Source organism: Macaca mulatta, chromosome 2 (assembly GCF_049350105.2).
Source record: "Macaca mulatta isolate MMU2019108-1 chromosome 2, T2T-MMU8v2.0, whole genome shotgun sequence".
NCBI classification, from domain to species: domain Eukaryota; kingdom Metazoa; phylum Chordata; class Mammalia; order Primates; family Cercopithecidae; genus Macaca; species Macaca mulatta.
The window spans coordinates 158,300,138-158,324,067 of NC_133407.1; the positions used below are offsets into that span (position 1 = coordinate 158,300,138).

General features: G+C 41.3%; 1 protein-coding gene and 1 long non-coding RNA gene across 3 annotated transcripts in view; one reads left to right on the forward strand and one right to left on the reverse strand.

Annotated features, from left to right (window-relative positions):
- The window catches only part of SNX4 (sorting nexin 4), a 79,694-nt gene that overhangs the window by 50,912 nt on the left and 4,852 nt on the right, over window positions 1-23,930 (forward strand). For both annotated transcript variants that reach the window (XM_015130052.3, XM_077993768.1), the window contains 5 exons: window positions 5,236-5,301; window positions 14,033-14,122; window positions 17,085-17,184; window positions 20,774-20,919; window positions 23,352-23,466. In XM_015130052.3, coding sequence (XP_014985538.2) covers window positions 5,236-5,301; window positions 14,033-14,122; window positions 17,085-17,184; window positions 20,774-20,919; window positions 23,352-23,466 — 517 coding nt within the window. The remainder of the gene's footprint in view (window positions 1-5,235; window positions 5,302-14,032; window positions 14,123-17,084; window positions 17,185-20,773; window positions 20,920-23,351; window positions 23,467-23,930) is intronic.
- Window positions 1,904-6,957, reverse strand: LOC144339377 (uncharacterized). Its single transcript, XR_013414354.1, has 2 exons — window positions 5,983-6,957; window positions 1,904-2,380 (listed from the first exon to the last, which is right to left on the reverse strand). It is a non-coding gene; the product is annotated as an uncharacterized LOC144339377 (long non-coding RNA).

Sequence of the window (23,930 nt, forward strand, 5' to 3'; positions counted from 1 at the left end):
ACTTGAGCCCAGGAGTTCGAGGTTATAGCAAGCTGTGATCACACCACTGCACTCCAGCCCAGGTGACAGAGCAACACCCTGTCTCTCTAAAAAATAAAAACAAAAATAAATAAATAAAAACATTTTATGAAAATGAGCCAGAAAGACCAGAGGTGGTTGAGGTAATTTAATCAAGACCCAAACTAGAGCGGTTGCCAGTGAAGAATGAAGAGGCCTAAATGATAGACTTACCAATGGATTTTTTCAGTCATTCAGCGCACAGTAACTGAGCTTCTGTTACCATGGTAGGTGCTAAGAATACCAAGATTTAATTTAGGGCAGCTGAGTGCCTAGGAGGATTGTGATAGAGAATGTAGGTGGAATGGTGGGTTTGAGGGATGAGTTTGAGGGTTCTCTTGTGGATAAATTGCATTCTAAAGATTTTTATTAAGCAGTTAGAAATTTGGATCAGGAATTTAAGAAGCTAGTGAGAATATGAGTTATATATACAAAGTGTCCTTACAAAGTGATTTTTTTTTAAACATAGGGTTAGTTGATAATATTAGAGGGTTAGAGCAAGTCTACAGGAGACTCAAGGGCCAAGCCTTAGGGAATATCTGTGTTCAGGGATCAGGCAAGAAATTGATGAGGAACCTGGAGTATGCAAAGTCAAGCAAGTGAAGGGAACACTTCAGTAAGGCTTGGAGTTACACTATAGAGAAATTGAATTTAGTCCAGGCATGGTGGCTCACGCCTATAATCCCAGCACTTTGAGAGGCCGAGGCAGGCAGATCACTTGAGGTCATGAGTTCAAGACCAGCCTGGCCAACATGGTGTTACCTCATCTCTACTAAAAATACAAAAATTTAGCCAGGTGTGTTGGTGTGCCTGTAATCCCAGCTACTTGGGAGGCTGAGGCAGGAGAATCGCCTGAACTGGGATGCAGAGGTTGCAGTGAGCCAAGATTGTGCCGCTGCACTCCAGCCTGGGTGGCAGAGCAAGACTCCATCTCAAAAAAAAAAAAAAAAAAAGAGAGAAATTGAGTTTAGATGAGAAGGGGGAGAATGGGTAAGTACATCTTTGGTGTTAATTTGGAAAGCAGTTTAAGTGGTATGATATTATGTCCTAGTGATCCTAGGAATAAGAGGAAAGGATTAAGGAAGGAAAGACAGCAAGTTATTGATTAATCTTTTAAGAAAGTCCCTACCCATGGATGTGAAGATGGCAACAGTAGACACCGGGAACTGCTAGAGCGGGGAGGGAAGGTGGGAGGGGACAAGGGTTGAGAAACTAACTACTGGGCACTGTGCTCACTATGTGGGTGATGGGCTCATTTGTATCTGAAATCTCCGCACCATCCAGTATACACATGTAACAAACCTGCACATGTACTCCCTGAGTCTAAAATAAAAGTTGAAATTATTTTTTTTAAAAGTCCCTGAGGAGAAAGCTGAACTGTGGTTATTTTTGAAGGGGAGTAGGGCTTTTTTGAGGGGCCTGAGCCTGGGGCTGGGGAGGGATGGTGGACAGGGGAGGGATAGGAGCGTGGACGAGGGAGAAGGTAGGGAAAGCACAGAGCTGTCTTAAGGCAGGGGAGAGGTGAGTTGTAGAAGGCGCCATGAAGTGGGTGTCTTTTTTGAGAACAAATTTGTGTAATTGTGTGGTTGTGGGGATTGAGGGGAATGACATTGGGCAGTCTGTCTCAAACAGTGCAGAGAATTCTCTTTTGCGGGGGTTGGAGAGAGGGGTGCCGATAATACTCAAACTTGTCCTACTGCAAAACCTCCTTTCCCTTCCTTCATCAATTCACAGGGCATTGGCCACAAGCAGCTGTACCAAGTGCAGGAACTCTCTGAAGTCTTGAGTTTTATCAATTCGTGCAACATCTACATTGTATGGATACTTTAATATTTATTTTTAAAAGTTTATTTTCGGCCGGGCGCGGTGGCTCAAGCCTGTAATCCCAGCACTTTGGGAGGCCGAGACGGGCGGATCACGAGGTCAGGAGATCGAGACCATCCTGGCTAACACGGTGAAACCCCGTCTCTACTTAAAAATACAAAAAACTAGCCGGGCGAGGTGGCGGGCGCCTGTAGTCCCAGCTACTCGGGAGGCTGAGGCGGGAGAATGGCGTGAACCCGGGAGGCGGAGCTTGCAGTGAGCTGAGATCCGGCCATTGCACTCCAGCCTGGGCGGCAGAGCGAGACTCCGTCTCAAAAATAAAAATAAAATAAATAAAAAAAAAAATAAAAGTTTATTTTCCCCCAGTAATGTTTAAGTAAAATTTATTCTTCAGAAAGAGTGTGCCATGTCTATTATATGGCTTCTGATATCCCTGGTGAAAACATCCCAGCCTGAGAAGCACTGATGAAGGCATCACTTAGGAATGTGGAAAGGATTGCTGAGCAGCGCCAGTTTGTGGGAGATGGTTTTTTTCTTTTCAGTGTTGCTGACCTATAAGAGTAATGAAAAAATTCAAAAGTTGGGGGCCACGTAATCGGAAAAAACCTTAATTTGTTCTTTGGTTCTTTGGAGAGAGGAAGAAATACAAAGCTGGTTTTATCAGCTTTTTTTTCTTAATTGAAATTTTTTCAAGATATTCCTTAAGTAATTTTTGTAAAATTGTGGCAGTTGGAGGTTGGAGTGAGAGAATGGACTGAGAAAAAAGACTGATCTGTGAGTGGAAAAGAACTGACATGAAGCGACATATGTTATGTAAGTGAGAAATGAGCAGGAATTAGCCTTTCAGAGAAGAAACGCGGAAGATTTTGTAGTATGATCATGGTGCTGCTGCTGTTATGTTTGTTTTGTTTGTTTGTTCATTTAAGTAGAGGAGTTTATTTTGTGCTCTTACATCCCTAGGCCTTTTGCAGCCTCCTTCCCCTATTAATAGCCCCTGACCCAATTTAGGATAAGCCTAAAAAAGGGCTATTCCCTATAGGGGCTTACAGTACTAGTTTCATGTTCAGACAGGAACTTTCAGATCCACCTGTGCAGAAATGGACTAAATACATAGGTGGGGTTCACTCTGCAAAAGACTTAGAGAAGAGGGGGAAAGAATTTTAAGTACCAATAACTATGCATTTAAAAGCTGATGAAAGCAGTCAGGAGCTAATAGCCTAAAAATGTTGTGTTCTGTTAATTGAACATTTTAAAATATTCATCTTAATTCATAGGTTATGAATCCATATGGAAGCAACCAAAAGTAACTGTCTCTCCCAGATTTAGTGTTACAGTTCCTTTCAAGAGATTCCAGGAAAATATACAAATTTCTTTCAAAAAGCCATGTGCAAAGGTACACCAACTTGTTATGTACCTCAAAGCTCAAAGACACAAAGATGTACTTGTGTTTAATGATTCTATACTTTAATTTTTAATTTTTTAGTTATATGCATGGTAAGTGGGTGAAAAGCTCTTTTTTTTTTTTTTTTTTTTTTTTTTTGAGACAGAGCTTTGCTCTTGTTGCCCAGGCTGGAGTGCAATGGTGCGATCTCGGCTCACCACAACCTCTGCCTCCCGGGTTCAAACGATTCTCCCGCCTCAGCCTCTCGAGTAGCTGGGATTACAGGCATGCAACACCATGCCCGGCTAATTTTGTATTTTTAGTAGAGATGGGGTTTCTCCATGTTGGTCAGGCTGGTCTCGAACTCCCGACCTCAGGTGATCCGCCCTCTTTGGCCTCCCAGAGTGCTGGGATTATAGGCGTGAGCCACTGTGCCCGGCTGAAAAGCTCTTTTGACTGAGACAACAAAAAAAGTTAAGTTGGGACTGGTAGATAGAGGACTCTGTTGGAGGTTGATTCTAGGCTCAGCTCTGTCTCTGATCAGCTGCCTGACTTTGAGTAAACTGTGTTAGGTTTCTGGGCCTGAGTGTCTATTCTTAATTGTTGGGGTAGATGAGGACAGTGATTTTCAAACCTTTTTTTAGCGTGGAGCTCTTGTTTAAACAAAGTTTCATACAGAAATATAAACAAATAGAACCTATTTCCACAGACCTGTTTGGGGCTAGAGATTTTATCCTCGATGAACACCAGACTGGGTTACTAAATTTAGCTCTAAACTTTTCTTTTTGTTGTAATTAATAATATTTTTCATTCCTGTCCAAAATCTTGACTCTTAGGCCTTCTTGGAGTCTTTTCCTTTTTTTTATTTAATGGGGCTATAAAATACTAGAGCAACCTTGGTGGTTTTTTAGTTGGAGTTCTAGATCCAAGAGGTGAGGGTGGACTTCAGGTTGTCTGAAGTCTCTGAAATTGTATACAAAATTGTGTGTGTGTGTGTGTGTGTGTGTTTTTAACTTTTTAGGGAAAAGATACATAGTTTTCATATATACTAAGAGTATATGTAATACTATTTTATTTTTTATGATATGTTGGAATTGAAGATGTTTATTATACATTCTTTAAATAGCAGAAAAATTGGAAACAACCTGTATAGCCAGGAAAATGGTTAAAAAGATTGTGAGTTGCCATTTAAAGTGATGTTTAGAACAAATTATTTTAATAGTATGGGAAAATACTATTTAAAAAAAGCATGATACAAACTCACATATACCATTTGATCTCAGCCACTTTACACAAATAAAAAGACTGGAAGGAGGTATATCAAAGTATGTTATCTCGTGGCATTTGGGATTATAGATTTATTTTCCCAGTTTACTATAATAAGCATATATAACTTCCATAAAAAGATTTTTAATGTAAAGCATTTCACAGAAATGACAACAAAATTATCTGTGGCTCTAGTAGCTTTCTTGTGTAATATGATTATTATTATTAAACTTTACTCTGCATCTACTGTTTCTATACAGTTGTCTTTTTCTGTTACCTACTAGAACAGTGGCTTGTAGTCAGGTGTGTTCATCAGAGCTATACATGGAGTATTTAAAAATGTACATGTCTCACTCTATCCCCACAGCTTCTGATTAAGTAGATCAAGAGTAGGGCCAGCATCCATATTTTTTAAAAGCTTTACAAATGATTTAAGTCAGCCCCCTAACTGAGAATGTTACCTATAACCAGCAGCTGTTTTGTATGATACTTACCTTACACTTAGCAGCAAGCATCAGCCTTTGAAGCCTTCACTTACATTTAGTTGTTAAGGGGAAACAGCATATTTGAGTTATAGAAAACAAACCCAAATATGGGTACTATACATTATTTTAAAGCTAGCTAGACAAGAATCTTGAAAAGAGTCCATTTAATACTATTCCATATCTCTAATGCATGTTGCTTTTGTTTTATCTTTTACTCCCTAGTGAATGGAGTGCCATAGAAAAAGAAATGGGTGATGGACTGCAGAGTGCTGGTCATCATATGGATGTGTAAGTACCTCCAGAACTTTTATGAAGCCCGAGGTGAAGTCCTGTAGTGAAGCGTTAGTGATTCTTCTATTCTTCTGTTTTTATGAAGTTTGCTGGCATTTATATTGTGCTCTATGTGTACATATCCGACTTAAATTTATCTCAGGAATGCAAAGTTAGTTTAACATTTGAAAATCAGTCTAATTTATATTTTAACAGAATGAAGATGAAAACATTGAAGGTATGTTCATTTCAATAAATGTAGAAAAAGCATTTGACGAATTTTAACACCCATTTACAGTAAAAAGTCTCATCAACTAGGGATAAAAGGGAATTTTCTCAGTCTAAAATTTATAGCCAATATTGTACTTAATAGTGAAATATTGAGGCTTTCTCCTAAGGTCAAGAAAAAGGCAAGGTTGTTTGCTCTCCCCGCTTTTAGTAAACGTTGTACTGGAGGCCCTGCTCAGTATAGTGAGACAAGAAAATTAAATAAGAGGCCTAAATATTAGGAAGAAGCAAAACTATATTTTCAGTAGACAAGGTCTTTTACTCAGAAAACCATAAACAATCAACCAAAAACATTGTAGAACTAACAACTGATTTTTTTTTTAAGAGACTGGGTCTCATTCTGCTGCCCAGGCTAGAGTGCATTGGTACAGTCACGGCTCACTGCAGCTTCAACCTTCTGGGCTCAAGCACGCCTCCCACCTCAGCCTCCCAAGTAGCTAGGACTGCAGGTGATGCCACCACGCCTGGCGAATTATTTTTATTTTTTTGTAGAGACAGAGTGTTGCTATGTTGCCCAGGTTGATCTTAGACTCTTGGCCTTAAGCAGTCCTCCTGCCTTGGCCTCCCAAAGTGCTGGGATTACAGGCATGAGCTGCTGTTCCCAGATTGAATTTAAAAAAAATTTTTTTTTCTTTTTTTAGAGATGGGGTCTTGCTGTGTTTCCCAGGCTGGTCTCAGACTTCTGGCCTCGGGATTCTCCCATCACAACCTCCCAAAGTGCTGGGATTAGCAGCGGGAACCACCACACCTGGCCAACAACTGAATTAATTTTATTTTTTCCAGCTTCTATTATGGGTTCAGGGGGTACACATGCAGGTTTGTAAATTGCCTGACGTGGGGGTTTGGTGTACAGATCATTTCATTACCCAGTAAGCTTAGTACCCGAGAGGAGGTTTTTCGAATCTCACCCTCCTCCTAACCTCCACCCTTAAGTAGGCGTTGGTATCTGTTGTTCTCTTCTTTGTATCCACGTGTACTGAATGTTTAGCTCCCACTTATAAGTGAGAATGTGTGATACTTGGTTTTTTGTTCCTGTGTTAATTCACTTAGGATAATAGCCTCCAGCTGCGTGCATGTTGCTGCATCCATATTGCTGCGTCTGTTCTTTTATATGGCTATGTAGTATTCCATGGTATACATGTACCACAGTTTCTTTATCCAGTCCAGCGTTCACGGCATTTAGGTTGATTCCATGTCTTTACTATTGTGAATACTGTGGCAGTGAACATAGGCATGCATGTATCCTTATGGTAGAATAATTTATATTTTGGGGGATATAGACCCAGAACTGGGAGATTGCTGGGTTGAATGGTACTTCTACTTTAAGTTCTTTGAGAAATCTCTAGACTGCTTTTCACAGTGGCTGAACTAATTTACTTTCCCAACAACAGTGTTCCTCTTTCTCTGCAACCTTGCCAGCATATTATTTTTTGACCTTTTAGTAATAACCATTCTGGCCAGGTGCAGTGGCTCACGCCTGTAATCCCAGCACTTTAGAAGGCTGAGGTGGGCAGATCTCTTGAGCCTAGGAGTTCAAGACCAGCCTGGGAAACATAGCAAGAACATGTCTCTATTATTCATGTTAAAAAAATAAATAATAATAACCATTCTAGTGTGAGATGGTATCTCATTGTGGTTTTGATTTTCATTTCTTTAATGATTAATGATGTAGAGTATTTTTTTATATGTTGGCACACATGTATGTCTTCTCTTGAGAAGTATCTGTTCATGTCCTTCCCCCACTCCTTTATTTTTATTTTTGTTTTTATTTTTTCTGTGACGGAGTCTCTCTGTCACCCAGGCTGGAGTGCAGTGGCGCAATCTCGGCTCACTGCAATGTCTGCTCCCAGGTTCAAGCAATTTTCCTGACTCAGTCGTGAGTAGCTGGGATTACAGGTGCCCATCACCACGCCCAGCTAATTTTTGTATTTTTAGTAGAGACAAGGTTTTGCCATGTTGGCCAGAGTGGTCTCAAACTCCTGGGTTCGAGTGATCTGCCCAACTCGGCCTCCCAAAGTGCTCAGATTATAGGGGTGAGCCACCGTACCCGCCCCCCCACCCTTTTTTTTTTTGGAGACAGTCTCACTCTGTTGCCCAGGCTGGAGTGCAATGGCACCATCTTGGCTCCCTGCAACCTCCACCTCCCAGGTTCAAGCAGTTTTTCTGCCTCAGCCTCCTGAGTTGCTGGGACTACAGGCATGCACCACCACGCCCAGCTAATTTTTGTAGTTTTAGTAGAGACGAGGATTCACCATATTGGCCAGGCTGGTCTTGAACTCCTGACCTCGTGATCCGCCCGCCTCAGCCTCCCAAAGTGCTGGGATTATAGGCGTGAGCCACCGCGTCCGGCTTTTTTTCTTTTTTTTTTTAACAGTCTTGCTCTTTCGCCCAGGCTGGAGTACAGTGGTGCTATCGGCTTACTGCAGTCTTCTCCTCCCAGGTTCAAGCAATTCTCCTGCCTCAACCTCCACAAGTGTGGGATTACAGGCATGAGCCACCATGCCTGGCCTCTTTGCCCATTTTTAAATTGAGTTGTTTTTTGCCTATTAATTTGTTTAAGTTCTTTATAGATTCTGGATATTAAACCTTTGTCAGATAACATAGTTTGAGAATATCTACTCCCATTCCGTAAGTTATCTGTATACTCTGTTGATAGTTTCTTTTGCTGTGCAGAAGCTCTTTAGTTTAATTAGGTCCCAACTATGAATTTTTGTTTTTGTTACAATTGCTTTTGGAGTCTTCATCATTAAATCTTTGCCATAGCCTATGTCCCAAATGGTATTTACTAGGTTTTCCTTTTCTTTCTTTTTTTTTAATAGTTTCAGATTTTACATTTAAGTCCTTAGTCTATCTTGAGTTGATTTTTGTATATGATAACAGGAAGGGGTCCAGTTTAATCTACATATGGCAAACCAACAACTGAATTTAATCAGGATGCAGGATACAAGTTTAATATTTTAAAATATATTTTTATATAATAGCAACAACAATTTGAAAATAAAAAATTAAAACAATGCTATTTATGATAAATAACATCAAAACACAAAACTTAGGTATTAATTTAATGAAAGATACAAAAGACCTCTACACTGAAAACTATATAAAACATTGCTGAGAGAAATTAAAACCTAAATAAATGGAAAGATAAACTATGTTTATAGATTGGAAGACATTGATAAGATGTCAGTTCTCCCAAATTGCTAATTCTAAAGTTTACATGGGCCGGGCACAATGGCTCATGCTTATAATTTCGGCTCTTTGGAAGGCCGAGACAGGTGGATCACTTGAGGTCAGGAGTTTGAGACCAGGCTGGCCAACACAACGAAACCATGTCTCTACTAAAAACACAAAAATTAGCCAGGCATGGTGGTGCATTCCTATAGTCCCAGCCACTTGGGAGGCTGAGGCAAGAGAATCGCTTGAACCTGGGAGGCAGAGGTTGCAGTGAGCCGAGACCACACCACTGCACTCCAGCCTAGGTGACAGAGTGAGACTTCGTCTCAAAAAAATAAAATAAAAAATAAAAGTTTATATGGACATTTAAAGAACCTAGAATAGCTACAACAATCTTGACAAAGAACAAAGCTGGAATATATTACTTTCAAGATTTACTAGGCCAGGCATGGTGGCTCATGCCACTTTGGGAGGCCGAAGCGGGTGAATCACCTGAGGCCGGGAGTTTGAGACCAGCCTGGCCAACATGGCGAAACCCATCTCTACTAAAAATACAAAATAAATTAGACAGGCGTGGTGGTGGGCGCTTGTAATCCCAGCTACTCCGGAGACTGAGGCAGGAGAACCACTTGAACTCAGGAGGCGGAGGCTATAGTGAGTTGAGATCCCACCATTGCACTCCAGCCTGGGTGACAAGAGTAAAACTCTGTCCCCCCTGCAAAAAAATAAATAAATAAATAAATAAAAGATTTACTATAAAGCTAAGTTGTAAAGATAGTGAGTTATTGGCATAAAGTTGAACAGATTGACCAGGTACAGTGGCTCATGCTGTGATCCCAGCTCTTTGCAGGCAAACGCGAGTAGATCCCTTGAGTCCAGGAGTTTGAGATCAGCCTGGGCAACATGGCAAAACCCTGTCTCTACAAAAAACTACAAAAATTAGGCCGGGTGTGGTGGCTCAAGCCTGTAATTCTAGCACTTTGGGAGGCCAAGGTGGGTGGATTATATGAGGTCAGGAGTTCAAGACCAGCCTGGCCAACATGGCAAATCCCTGACTGACTCTACTAAAAATATAAATATTAGCCAGGCATGGTGGCATGCACCTGTAGTCCCAGCTACTCAGGAAGCTAAGGCAGGAGAATTACTTCAACCCAAGGAGGCAGAGGTTGCAGTGAGCTGAAGATTGCACCACTGCACTCTAGCCTTGGTGACAGAGCAAGACTCCATCTCAAAAAAACCCAAACTACAAAAATTAGCTGAGAGTGGTGGCGTGCACCTGGAGTCCCAGCTACTTGGGAGGCTGAAGAGGGATGATCACTTGAGCCCAGGAAGTCAAGGCTGTAGTTGAGTCATGATCCTGCCACTGCACTTTAACCTGGGTGAAAGAGACTGTGTCTCAAAAAAAAGAAAGAAAGAAAGAATGGCCGGGCGCAGTGGCTCACACCTGTAATCCCAGCACTTTGGGAGGCCGAGGCTGGTGGATCACAAGGTCAGGAGATCGAGACCATCCTGGCTAACATGGTGAAACCCTGTCTCTACTAAAAATACAAAAAATTAGCTGGGTGTGGTGGCAGGCACCTGTAGTGCCAGCTACTTGCGAGACTGATGCAGGAGAATGGCGTGAACCCGGGAGGCAGAGCTTGCAGTGAACCAAGATTGCACCACTGTACTCCAGCCTGGGTAACAGAACGAGACTCCGTCAAGAAAGAAAGAAAGAGAAAGAGAGAGAGAGAGAGAGAGAGAGAGAGAGAGAGAGAGGGTGTCAATGGAACAGGATTCTGTACAGAAATAGATTCACACTTCTATGTTCATTTAGGGAGGGAGGGAGGGTCAATGGAACAGAGTTCTGTACAGAAATAGACTTACACCTCTATAGTTCATTTAGGGCGGGAGGGAGGGACGGTCAATGGAACAGAATTCTGTACAGAAATAGACTCATACTTCTATAGTTCATTTCAACAAATGGTGTTGGAATAACTGGATATCTACATGGAAAAAAAAAAAGAACTTTGAGCCTTATCTTACACTTGACACAAAACTAATTCAATTTGGATCATACACATAATTGTAAAAGGTAAATTACAGCTTTTAGTGGAAAATACTGCTAAAAAGGATATGAAAAGAAAAAATTACTTTAAGTGGCAAATTGGTCTTCATCAAATTTAAAATTTTTGTTTAAATTTTGATGAAGACCTATTTACCACTTGATACCATTGAGGGAGCAAAACATGGGGAGTTAAATGGGGTACAGAGTTTCAGTTGCAGAAGATGAGAAAATTATGGAGGTGGGTGGTGGTAATGATTATGCAACACTAAATACCACTGAGTTGTACACATAAAAATTATTAACAAGGTAAATTTTATGCATGTTTTACTATTTTTTTTTAATTTTAATATAAATTGATACAGGGTCTCACTGTGTTACCTAGGCTGGTCTCAAACTCCTGGGCTCAAGTAATCCACCTGCCTTAGCCTCTCAAAGTGCTGGGATTACAAGCATGAGCCACCCCGCCTGGCCTTTACTATTTTTTAAAAAGTGACACTATTAAGACAGTGAAGAAGCAAGTACAGAAGCAAACATTTCTAACCATAGTATAGAAAGAACTCCTGTGACTCAAAAAGACAAAAAATAGATCGTAAATATTCTCACCAAAAAAATAATGCTAAGTATGTCAGGTGATGGATATGTTAGCTTGATTTAATCATTTCATAATGTATACATATGTCAAAACATCATATTGTACACTGTAAATACATACAAGTTTTAAATTATACCTTAAAGCTGGGAGAGAAAAAGGAAAAAATGTGTTTATGTAAATATTACTTTCCTTTAGCCGTGTTCCAGACCAACTAGCTATTTTTTTCAACTATTTTGTTTAACCTTAAGTCTTCCTGTGGTCTCTTGATTTGGCATTTCAGTGTTTGCCAGAATTTAGGGTTATGCCTTCAGTTGATTTATTAAAGTGTTAAATAAAATTCTCAGTACTGAGATCTAAAAATCTTTATCATTTATACTTCCCCACCCTAGGATATTCTAGTTTCTGCCTACGCTGTGTTTCCTATCTTCAGGCCACCAGCCCTGTGCTCCTCTTTGTTTTCTTCACATTAACTCTTCCAGAATCATAGACTTAGGAACTAAAGGCAGGTTTTCCTACTCTTAACAGTGATTCTCAAGACTTTTTTTCAGTCACATATAAGAAATTCTTCACTCTCATAGCTGTAAGTTTGTAATTACAGAATGTATATGTTCACTGTTTTTATAAATCCTATAAGCACATTGCTTTTCAAATGAACCTTAGCATGGTTTTGTTTATTTTGTCTTACAACTTCAATAAACTTGATGAGGCAGGCCTAGAGATATAAAATATGTCCGTGTGAAGGAACCAGAATTAATTTGAAAGAAGGATACCTGTTGTATCACACAGAAGTAGTGCATGCACATAGCCCCTGTCCTTATGGAATTTACAGTGCTATCAGAGAAATAAAACCAACACACGAGGCGGACTCGAGGTGCACTGCCTGTGAGTTAGTCCTGCTCCTCAAGGAGCAGTGCTCTTCAATAAAAGGTTTCCACCTGACACCACCAGCTCACCCTTGAATTCTTTCCTGGGCAAAGCCAATAACCCTCCTGGGCTAACTTCCAATTTTGGGGCTCACTTGTCCTGCATTATCTAGATCTGGTAATTCCTTATCTAATGTCAATCTAAAAGGAACAGTGGAATGGTGTTTGTAATTAAATGTATCTAATAAACTGCAACTTGCCATGTATTTCATACAATTTTATATTAAATTATAATACCTTGTATCAGCTATGATTTATTCTCTTTTTTTTGTTTGTTTGTTTTGTTTTGAGACAGATTCTCACTCTGTCACCCCAGCTTGAGTACAATGGCACATTCACAGCTCACTGCAGCCTCGGACCTCCTGGGCTCAGGCAGACCTCCCATATTAGCCTCCCAAGTACCTGGGACTATAGGCATGCACTACCACGTTCGGCTAATTTTTGTATTTTTTGTAGAGACAGGGTCTTGCCATGTTGCCCAGGCTGGTCTTAAACTCCTGGGCTTTAGTGTACAATCTCCGACTACAGCTTTTCCATCTACCCTGGCTTTAGTACCGAGTTTTCTTTTGTCACTAGATTTGTCACACTCAACCTATCAATTGGCACATTGTAGATGTTCAACAAATACATAATTCAAATAAAAGAATAACTTTTTAAAAAACCAACACATGAGATATGACTTTGATAAAATTTAAGTTCTACATTGTTGATAAGGGAACGGAAGTAGAATGATGACTAAAGACTAAAGCAATCTGGGAAAATTTCCTAGAGTTGTTGAGACATGTGCTTGTGTGGTTTGGAGAAGCAATGTGGGAGCCATCATATTCTGTACAAATGAAGACTCGTGTGGGAATGAAGCTGGTATGACATTGAGGGAGTCTCCCAATCAAAGCAGAGGTTGCTATTAAGAATTAGTATAAAATGAGCTTCTAAAATTTTCTGTAATCTTTATTTACTCTACTTTTTCTTTGTAGCTTCTTGGCATCATTATAAATAAATAGTTGCAACCAAGAACATATGTATACCAGTATACCAATAATACCAACTCTTATTCTTTCTGCAGATTTTGTAGCCCTTTTATTTATGTCTTTGAACAAAAGATATTACAGTCTTACAAGCTTCTTAAGCTGCCTATGAAAAGGACCATTTTTTGTTTGGTTTTTATTTCTAAGTCATTGCTGACCAAAACATTTTGGTAAAATTCAATAAAATCATTATGGTAATTACACATTGCTACCAGTGATTCTGAATGCTAATTCTCACTGTCTGTACTTACAGCATCACTGATGGGTAGCAAATTGTCTGTGGGCCACACCTAGAATTGCTGTTTTTTGTTTGTTTGTTTGTCTGTTTGTTTGTTTTTGAGATGGAGTCTTGCTGTGTTACCCAGGTTGGAGTGCAGTGGTGTGATCTTGGCTCACTGCAACCTCCTTCTCCCGGGTTCAAGAGATTCTCCTGCCTCAGCCTCCCAAGTAGCTGGGATTACAGGTGCCTGCCCCCATTTCTGGCTAATTTTTGTATTTTTAGTAGAGACAGGGTTTCACCACGTTGGCCAGGCTGGTCTCGAACTCCTGACCTCAAGTGATGTGCCCATCTTGGCCTCCCAAAGTGCTAGGATTACAGTTGTGAGCCACTGTGCCCAGCCTAATTGCACTTCTTTAGAACCCTAATACTTTGCGTTCCAATGAAAATAACTCTTTATTTTTGCCATTTTTTTTTAAACAGGTATGCATCTTCTATTGATGATATTTTGGAAGATGAAGAACATTATGCAGATCAGTTAAAAGAGTATCTTTTTTATGCAGAAGCATTGCGGTAAGTTTAATAAAAGTTCCAGGTGCAGCCATGGGGTTGTTCGCCACTCTCCTCATATGCCACTGTAATGTACAGATAGTAAAGTGTTTTTTAAATGAATGCATTCCCTGACATAATGAGTGAAGTCTCATTGTATTTCTCTGTGTTGCAGAGTGCTAGGCATAAACATGTAAGACGAGGCCTACCCTCGAAGCATCATTTTGATAAAACCTACCAGCCTCAGGCATCAAGTGTGTCTGTATGTTGTTGTTTCCACTTTTTCCAGTTCGAAGCTTGGAAGCAAAATACAGAGTGTGTGTAACAGTATCTGTTACTAGGTTGTATATTGCTGTTTTTATTCCGTGTGTCTTATCAGTAGCTTGTATAACGTCCTTATGTAACAAGGACTTTCTTATCTGTTCTTGTGGTATCTTTTACAGAGCCAAAGGGAATTCTCTTTTAGGTAGTCCTACGTGACTAGTAAAAAGTTAATGTATTTTTTTCTGATCAATTTAGAAAAAGGAATTATTTTCCCAGAATAGGTGGCTTTTGGACAGTTACCCTGTCACTTTTTTTTTTTTTTTTTTTTTTTGAGACAGAGTAGAGTTTGGCTGTGTCGCCCAGGCTGGAGGGCAGTGGCGTGATCTCGGCTCACTGCAGCCTCTGCCTCTCAGGTTCAAGCGATTCTCCTACCTCAGCCTCCCAAGTATCTGGGATTACAGGCGCCCGCCAACACACTCGGCTAATTTTTGTATTTTTAGTAGAGACAGGGTTTCACCATGTTGGCCAGGCTGGTCTGAAACTCCTGACCTCAGGTATTCTGCCCGCCTCGGCCTCTCAAAGTGCTGGGATTACAGGCGTGAGCCACCGCTGTCCTGTCACTTTTAAAAGCAGTATAAGAATTCTGTTAGAAAAACAAAAGATCACTATTCCCTTACCTGTATGGTGACTGGTGTGAAATCATCTGCACATTGTTAGCTTGTTTTCCTTCTAGGGCTTTGAGTAGTAGGAAGTCTCACCAATGTATTTTCAAGTCACCAAGCAAAAGAAAGTTGGCCGGGTGAGGTGGCTCCTGCCTGAATCCCAGCACTTTGGGAGGCCGAGGCAGATAGATTACCTGAGGCCAGGAGTTCGAGACCAGCCTAGCCAACATGGTGAAACACCATCTCTACTAAAATTATAAAAAAGTTAGCCAGGCATAGTGGTGGGTGCCTGTAATCCCAGCTACTGGAGAGGCTAAGGCTTGAACGGGGGAGGTGGAGGTTGCAGTGAGCCGAGATCACATCATTACACTCTAGCCTGGACAACAGAGCGAGACTGCATCTCAAAAAGAAAAAAAAAAGAGAAAATTTCTGAGTACAGTGGAATTCTCTGCAGCTCTTAAAAATTATAAAAAGGATTAAGGTATATTGACATGGAAAGATGGCCAGGATATATAGCCATGTGAGAAAAGAGGTACGAACCATTTGGGGTGTGTGGATATGGTATTTGTCAATGCCTAGCTAAATTCTGGAAGGTTATGTACTATCTGGTAACACAGATTATATCTGGATAGTGGGACTGGAGGAAAGAGTGTTCTTGAACTTTCTTTTTGTATTTTGTATTTTTTATTTTTTTGAGACGGCGTCTCACTCTGTTGCCCAGACTGGAGTGCAGTGGCACAATCTCTGCTAACTGCAACCTCTGCCTCCTGGGTACAAGTGATTCTCCTGCTTCAGCCTCCCAAGTAGCTGGAATTACAGGCATGCGCCACCACCCCCGGCTAATTTTTGTATTTTTAGTAGAGATGGGGTTTTATCACATTGGTCAGGCTGGTCTCGAACTCCTGACCTCAGGTGATCTGCCCACCTCAGCCTCCCAAAGTGCTGGGATTACTGGCGTGAGCCACCACGCCCAGCCTCTTTTTTTTATTTTGTGCATTGCTGTATTAGAATCTTTTTACAGTGAACATGGATTACTTTTATGATCATAAAAACTATAAACATTTCTAGGCCGGGCGACATGGCTCACGCATATAATCCTAGCACTTTGGGAAACTGAGGTGGATGGATTGCTTGAGCCCATGAGTTTGAGACCAGCCTGGGCAACATGGGCGAGACCCCATCTCTACAAAGCACAAATTAGCTGGGCGTGGTGGCACATGCCTTAGTCCTAGCTACTTAGGAGGCTGAGGTGGGAGGATTGCCTAAACCCAGGAGGCAGAGGTTGCTGTGAGCCAAGATTGCACCACTGCACTCCAGCCTGGGTGACAGAGTGAGACCTTGTCTCCAAAAAAAAAAAAAAAAGCTAATAGACATTTTCTAAATCACAAAGAAGAAAACTTTGAGGTATTATTTTTTCTAAGAATACTCAGTGCTATGTGAGATTACAGCATTAGTTCTTACATTATATTAAAAAATGTTTTATGTATGTGATAATGGCATGTTTATTGAAAGAAATGTTCCAAGTATCTATAAAACAACTTTTTTTGTGTTAAGAATATATGACGTTTTTGGCGGGGTGCAGTGGCTCATGCCTGTAATCCCAGCACTTCAGGAGGCCGAAGTGGGCAGGTCACATGAGGTCAGGAGTTTAAGACCAGCCTGACCAACATGGAGAAACCCCGTCTCTACTAAAAATACAAAATTAGCTGGGCATGGTGGTGCATGCCTGTAATCCCAGCTACTCAAGAAGCTGAGGCAGGAAAATCATTTGAACCCGGGAGGTGGAGGTTGCAGTGAGCCAAGATCACGCCATTGCACTCCAGCCTGGGCAACAAGAGCAAAACTCTGTCTCCAAAAAAAAAAGAATATACGAAGTTTTTATGGTTAGATTTTGCTAGATTCCACTTCTAATGTTGGGCTACTGCATTTTAAACTTGAAAATTCTGGGCACACACGTTCTGCCCTAGTGAGACATTGTGAATGGTTCTCCTCTACCCTTGAAAAATATGTTTGACATGTTAAAGAAAAAGTTAAATGGCAGCACATTTTTTCATCTGTAGGGCTGTGTGCAGGAAACATGAACTTATGCAGTATGACTTGGAGATGGCTGCTCAGGACTTAGCGTCCAAGAAGCAGCAGTGTGAGGAACTGGCAACTGGGGTGAGTATTTTTCTTTTGGCCTCTGATGATATTGTAGCAACATGGAATGTTCCTCACAAGCACTCACTCTAAGTGAGTAACTCACTCCTGTGGAATCAGCTTCAGTTGCAATACTCAGGACGGCTGCACCTTTTACAGGGGAATAATTTGTGAGTAACTTTATAATTATTTTGTTATTATCTTGATACAAAAAGATGTAAGCCATTTAAAACCATGTACTGTATAGAATTATAAGAAATTTTGCCAACATTTCTCTGCTGTAATCAGTATCATCTGGTTTCTTTAAAAAAAAAAAAAGTTAGCTGGGCATGGTGGCTCACGCCTGTAATCCCAGCACTTTGGGAGGGCGAGGCGGGTGGATCATGAGGTTAGGAGATCAAGACCATCCTGGCTAACATGGTGAAACCCCATCTCTACTAAAAATACAAAAAATTAGCCGGGAGTGGTGGCGGGCACCTGTAGTCCCAGCTACTCGGGAGGCTGAGGCAGGAGAATGGCGTGCACCTGGGAGGCGGAGCTTTCAGTGAGCTGAGATCGTGCCACTGTACTCCAGCCTGGGCAACAGAGCAAAACTCTGTCTCAAAAAATAAATACATAAATAAAATTAAAAAAAAAAAGTTTATTGGGCTGAGCACTGTGGCTCACACCTGTAATCCCAGCACTTTGGGAAGCCAAGGCTGATGGATCACCTGGGGTCAGGAGTTCGAGACTAGCCTGGCCAACATGGCGAAACCTGATCTCTACTAAAAATACAAAAATTAGCCAGGTGTGGTTGCTTACACCTGTAGTCCCAGCTACTCGGAAAGCTGAGGCAGAAGAATTGCTTGAACCGGAGAGGCGAAGGTTGCAGCTAGCCGAGGTCAGACTATTGCACTCTAGCCTGGGTGACAGAGTGAGACTCCATCTCAAAAAAAAATTGTTTTTATTTATTTTTATTTTTTGAGACAAGGTCTGGCTCTGTCGCCCAGGCTGGAGTGCAGTGGTGTGATCAGGGCTCATGGAAGCCTCAAACTCCTGGGGTCAAGCGATCCTCCTGCCTCAGCCTCTTGAGTAGCTGGGACCACAGGCATGTGCCGCCGCCCCCCCGGCCTGGCTGATTTTGTTTATAGTCTCATCGTGTTGACCAGGGTGGTCTCAAACTCCTGGACTCAAGTGATCCTCCCACCTCAGCCTCCCAAAGTGCTAGGATTACAAAGGTAAGCCACCATGCCTAGTCAGTCATCTGGTTTCTAAGTCCAAGTGAAAAAACATGCAATGACCTTTATCAGGTTTAACTTTGCAAGGTACTTTGTAGAAATTTGAGTTGACTTTGAAAAGCCTTACCCACTTAGAACCAGTGCATCTTGCCTAACAGGGAGCTTTTGATGTATTTTATTCTTTAATGCTTACAGTGAGTACTTGTGAGGAAAATTCTATATCTGGTTGCATTAGTCTTGGATCATTTTTATAATAAGCTTTCTACTCTCCGGTTATTTCCTTGCAATAAATTAGCCATCATGGTGAGCAACACATTCTGAAAGTAGTAAACCGGCAGCAGTGTCTCTCCTTAGTTAATAAGCACTGTAGTTTTGTTTTTTTTTTTTTCCTTAGATGAAGTCTCATTCTGTCACCCAGGCTAGAGTGCAGCTCACTGCAAGCTCCACCTCCTGGGTTCACACCATTCTCCTGCCTCAGCCTCCCGAGTAGCTGGGACTACAGGTGCCCGCCGCCACACCTGACTAATTTTTTTGTGTGTTTTTAGTAGAGACGGGGTTTCACCGTGTTAGCCAGGATAGTCTCAGTCTCCTGACCTCGTGATCCATCCGCCTCGGCCTCCCAAATTGCTGCAGGCGTGAGCCACCGCACCTGGCCAAGCACTGTAGTTTTAAAAGTGCTTTTCACATATATTACCTACTGGTTACATCTATGAAAAGTCATAATATATGTGGGGAAAGACTTGTGACCGGGACACATGTATAAACTAGGCCCTTGGTTTATTTTTAAAATTCAGTGGGAGAAGTTCCCAGGCCATTTTCAGGGAGCTTGGTTCCCTATTCCTGCATGTCAAGGGAAAAGTGTTTTCTTCAGTAAACTCCAGAAAGTGAGGAAATGTTAAAGCAGTGAAGCTTGAGGCTGCCTTCCAATGCTTGGATTTAGGTATCCTGTTTTATTAATAGATGCCCAAGTTTGAGCGTGAGTTGTGCAGATTTTAAATATGCTTCTTTAGTTTGGTTTATTTCCATAGTTGCCTAGTGAATTTATCTACTTTTTTATAACAAAGTAATTTTTAAAAATACGAACATTCATACAGAGTAAGAAATAACTTGTCTAATATTTCACGTGGAAGTTTTCCATTTGATTATGAAATTCAAGCTGGGTACGGTAGCTTACGACGGTAATGCCAACGCTTTTAGCGGCAGAGGCATAAACCCACAATTGCTTGAGCCCAGGAATTTGAAACCAGTGTGGATTAATATAGCTAGACCCTGTCTCTAGCAAAAATGTAAAAATTTGCCAGGTGTGGTGGCATGCACCTGTGGTCCCAGCCACTTGAGAGGCAGAGGTAGGAGCATCACTTGAGCCCAGGAGGTTGAGGCTGCAGTGAGCTATGATTGTGCCACTACATTCCGGCCTGGGCAACAGAGCAAGACCCCATTTCAAAAAAAAAAATTCAGTTAGAAGTTTGCCCTTTTTAACTACTCCATATTATTTCAGTGTTAGAAATTCTATTAGGATTCTTGGCTATGACTCTGTAAAAATAAATAAAAAATCATATAAGAGTCCCCTGGTTGTGAAGCTTATGGTGGTTTTGTCTGACCTAGGGGAAATATGGCAAGTGTTTTCTCTTTCTTTTGTGTGTGTGTAGTGAAATATACGTAACATAAAATGTACCATCTTGTCCATTTTTGATTGTATAGTTCAGTATTGCAGTCATCCCTCAGTATCTTCAGTGAGATTGGTTTAAGGATCCCTTGGATACCAAAATCCTCAGATGCTTAAGTCCCTTATATAAAATGGTGTAGTATTTGCATATAACCTGTGCATATCCTTCTGTATACTTTAAATCAGCAGTCACCAACCTTTTTGGCACTAGGGACCTGTTTTGTGGAAGATAGTTTTTCCATGGACCAGGGTGGGGGATGCTGGGGATGGTTTCAGGATCATCAGGCATTAGATTTTCACAAGGAACACACAACCTGGATCCCTCACATGCGCAGTTCTCAAACCTATTGAGAGTCTAATGCCTCTGCTGCTAATCTGACAGGAGGCAGAGTTCACGTGGTCGCTAGCCTCCTGCTGTGCAGCCTGGTTCCGAACAGGCCATGGACTGGTATCACTCCGTGGCTCTGGGGTTGGGGACCCCCTGCTTTAAATTATCTCTAGATTGTTAATGCCTAATACAGTGTAAACACTGGTGTCTCATGTAAGTGGAATCATACAGTATTTGTCTTTTCGTATGTGTCTTATTTCACTTAGCATAATGTCCTACAGGTTTATCCATGCTGTAGCATATATCAGAATTTGATTCCTTTTAAAGGCTGAATAATGTTCCATCGTATGTGTATGCTGCATATTGTTTATCCATTCATCTGTTTCTATTTCCTTGTAGACTGTGAGAACATTCTCTTTGAAGGGAATGACTACCAAGCTCTTTGGTCAAGAAACTCCAGAGCAGAGAGAAGCCAGAATAAAGGTGCTAGAAGAACAAATAAATGAAGGAGAACAACAGCTGAAGTCTAAAAATCTGGAAGGCAGGTAAAGATACTGCGATGTTTAAGTAAGCTAGGCTTGTAGACTATATGGCAAATTATTTTTATTTGTAACAATTCCCAGCTTCATTGGCATCCCTGAATACAGCCTGTTCCTTTAAAATGCATTTGTAAGAAATTTGAGTTATCAGGCTGGGTGTGGTGGCTCACGCCCATAATCCCGACACTTCAGGAGGCTGCGGTGGGAGGATTGCTTGAGCGTAGGAGTTTGAGATCGGCCTCGGCAACATAGGAAGACCCTGTCTCTACAAAAATAAATAAATAAATAAAAATAAAAGAAAGCTGAATTATAAAAAATCATGTTATAGAAACAGTTGTTTCAATGTGGGGGAAAGAGAAATAAAAGAGTTCCAGCTTCATAATATTAGTTTCCTGCACTTTTCCTGATTTCTACCCTTTGTACTTTCCCTCTGCCGTTTCTTCTCCCCCTGCCCCTCCTTCAGTACCCAGCTGAAGGGTTACTTTATCGTGAAGCCTTCTCAGGCCATCATGGCATTTAATTCATGCCAGTATGGTATGGCGGTTTTGTATTAGATGATTGATTGTTCTGTGTGACTATGCCTGGCTAAATTTAAGCCCCTCAAAGTCAGTGATTGTATCTTTTTCACATTCATGTCCCAGTGCCTTGCATAGGACTTAGCATGTAATTGTTACGTAAGGATTTCTAGAAATTCAGTTCTCAAAGACCCATTATCACTGTTTGACGCATTTTCCTTATTTTTGTTTTCATCTGACAGTCAGAGAATAGACCAAGGCAGACCAAGAGTGTATTATGGGTTTTGAGGTGGTTTTCTTCATTTTTGGAACTACTGGCACCAAATATGGCAAAGTAATAGAATTTAAAAAGACAGGCTGGGCGCAGTGGCTCACGCCGGTAATCCCAGCACTTTGGGAGGCCGAGGTGGGTGGATCACGAGGTCAGGAGATCGAGACCATCCTGGCTAACACGGTGAAACCCCGTCTCTACTAAAAATACAAAAAATTAGCCAGGCACGGTGGCAGATGCCTGTAGTCCCAGCTACTCGGGAGGCTGCGGCAGGAGAATGGCGTGAACCCGGGAGGCAGAGCTTGCAGTGAGCCGAGATTGCGCCACTGCACTCCAGCCTGGGCGACAGAGCAAGACTCTGTCTCAAAAAAAAAAAAAAAAAAAAAAAAGACAAATGCCTCTTGGGATTTTTATTTTTTTTATTTTTTGAGACAGAGTCTCACCCTGCCGCCCAGGCCAAGTACAGTGGTGCCTTTGTTGCTCGCTGCCACCTCAAAGTCCAGGGCTCAAGTGATCCTCCCACCTCAGCCTCCCAAATAGCTGGGACTGCTGGCTACCATGCCTGGCTAAAAAATTTTTTAAACTTTGGTTGTCATTTAAAACAGGTACATGCGGCTGGCCGCAGTGGCTCACACCTGTAAACCTAGCACTTTGGGAGGCCTAGGCGGGCGGATTACCTGAGGTCGGGAGTTCAAGACTAGCCTGGCCAACATGGTGAAACCTTGTCTCTACTAAAAATACAAAAAATTAACCAGGTGCAGTGGCATGCACCTGTAATCCCAGCTACTGTGCAGTGGTGTGTGCCTGTATTCCCAGCTACTCTGCAGACTGAGGCAGGAGAATCACTTGAATCCTGGATGCAGAGGTTGCGGTGAGCCGAGATCACGCCTCTGTACTCCAGCCTGGGCTACAGAGCGAGACGTGGTCTCAAAAAAAAAAAAAAACCATGCTAAATGTGATTCATAATCCATCTTGTCAAAAGAGTGTATATTTTCCAGTGACCCCTGGAAGGCACTTACTTCATTGTGACTGACACCTGTTAGGCTTGTGAGCTGGCTCAAGTGTCATCTATGTGTATTTTATAGGAATAATTTGAAGGTAGAATCCTTGTGGCAAAAACGTAGATTATTAGGCCAGGTGCAGTGGTTCACGCCTGTAATCCCAACACTGTGGGAGGCTGAGGTGGGCAGATCACCTGAAGTCAGGTGTTTGAGACCAGCCTGGCCAACATGGTGAAACCCTGTCTCTACTAAAAATACAAAAACTAGTTGGGCTTAGTGGCGCGTGCCTGTAATCCCAGCTACTCAGGAGGCTGAGGCAAGAGAATTGCTCAAACACGGAATGCAGAGGCTGCAGTGAGCCAAGATCACGCCACTACACTCCAGCCTGGGCAACAGACTGAGACTCTGTCTCAAAAAAAAAGAAAAAGTAGATGAAAAGATACAAGCATATATGGCTATTTGTTTGCTTTTTCCCTAATTATAATTTTTAGGAAAAGAAAAAGCTATCTTAAGCAATAGCTTTTCCTTCTACATAAGCAATTAAAAACCAACTCCAATGAGAACTGGTTAAATTTATAATATTTATAAATGTATAATACACAGTTTATTTAACTTAAATAAGAATAATAATGGCTACACCTTTTATTTCAGAGAATTTGTGAAAAATGCATGGGCTGATATTGAACGCTTCAAAGAACAAAAGAACCGAGACTTAAAGGAGGCCCTTATAAGCTATGCAGTCATGCAGATCAGTATGTGCAAAAAGGTAGGTTTTGGTTTCAATGAAGATGTATGTATATTCAGAAGTACTTATACATTTCTTTAAATTACCTTACTTGGACCAAAAAAGTTTTCATTTTTATTCTCCTGTAGAATGTTTACCAGTTTCTCTATTTTAATTGTGTAGGATTTCTGTTTTATTTCGTTTTGGTTTTTTGATTTTAAAATTTTAAATATTTAAAAAATAGAGATGGGGGGGTCTCACTATGTTGCCCAGTCTGATCTCGAATTCCTGGTCTCATACGGTCCTCCTACCTTGGCCTCCCAAAGTGCTGAGATTACAGGTGTGAGCTGCCACGTCCAGCCTCTACTTAATTTTGAAAGAAGTGTTACAACCAGTATGCCCATTACTGAGTCTCCACTCATCTAAAATCCAAATTTGTATCCCCCGTTTATATTGTATTTGAGAATATATACCAAGATTATTTAGATCATATGGTACTCTTGGAC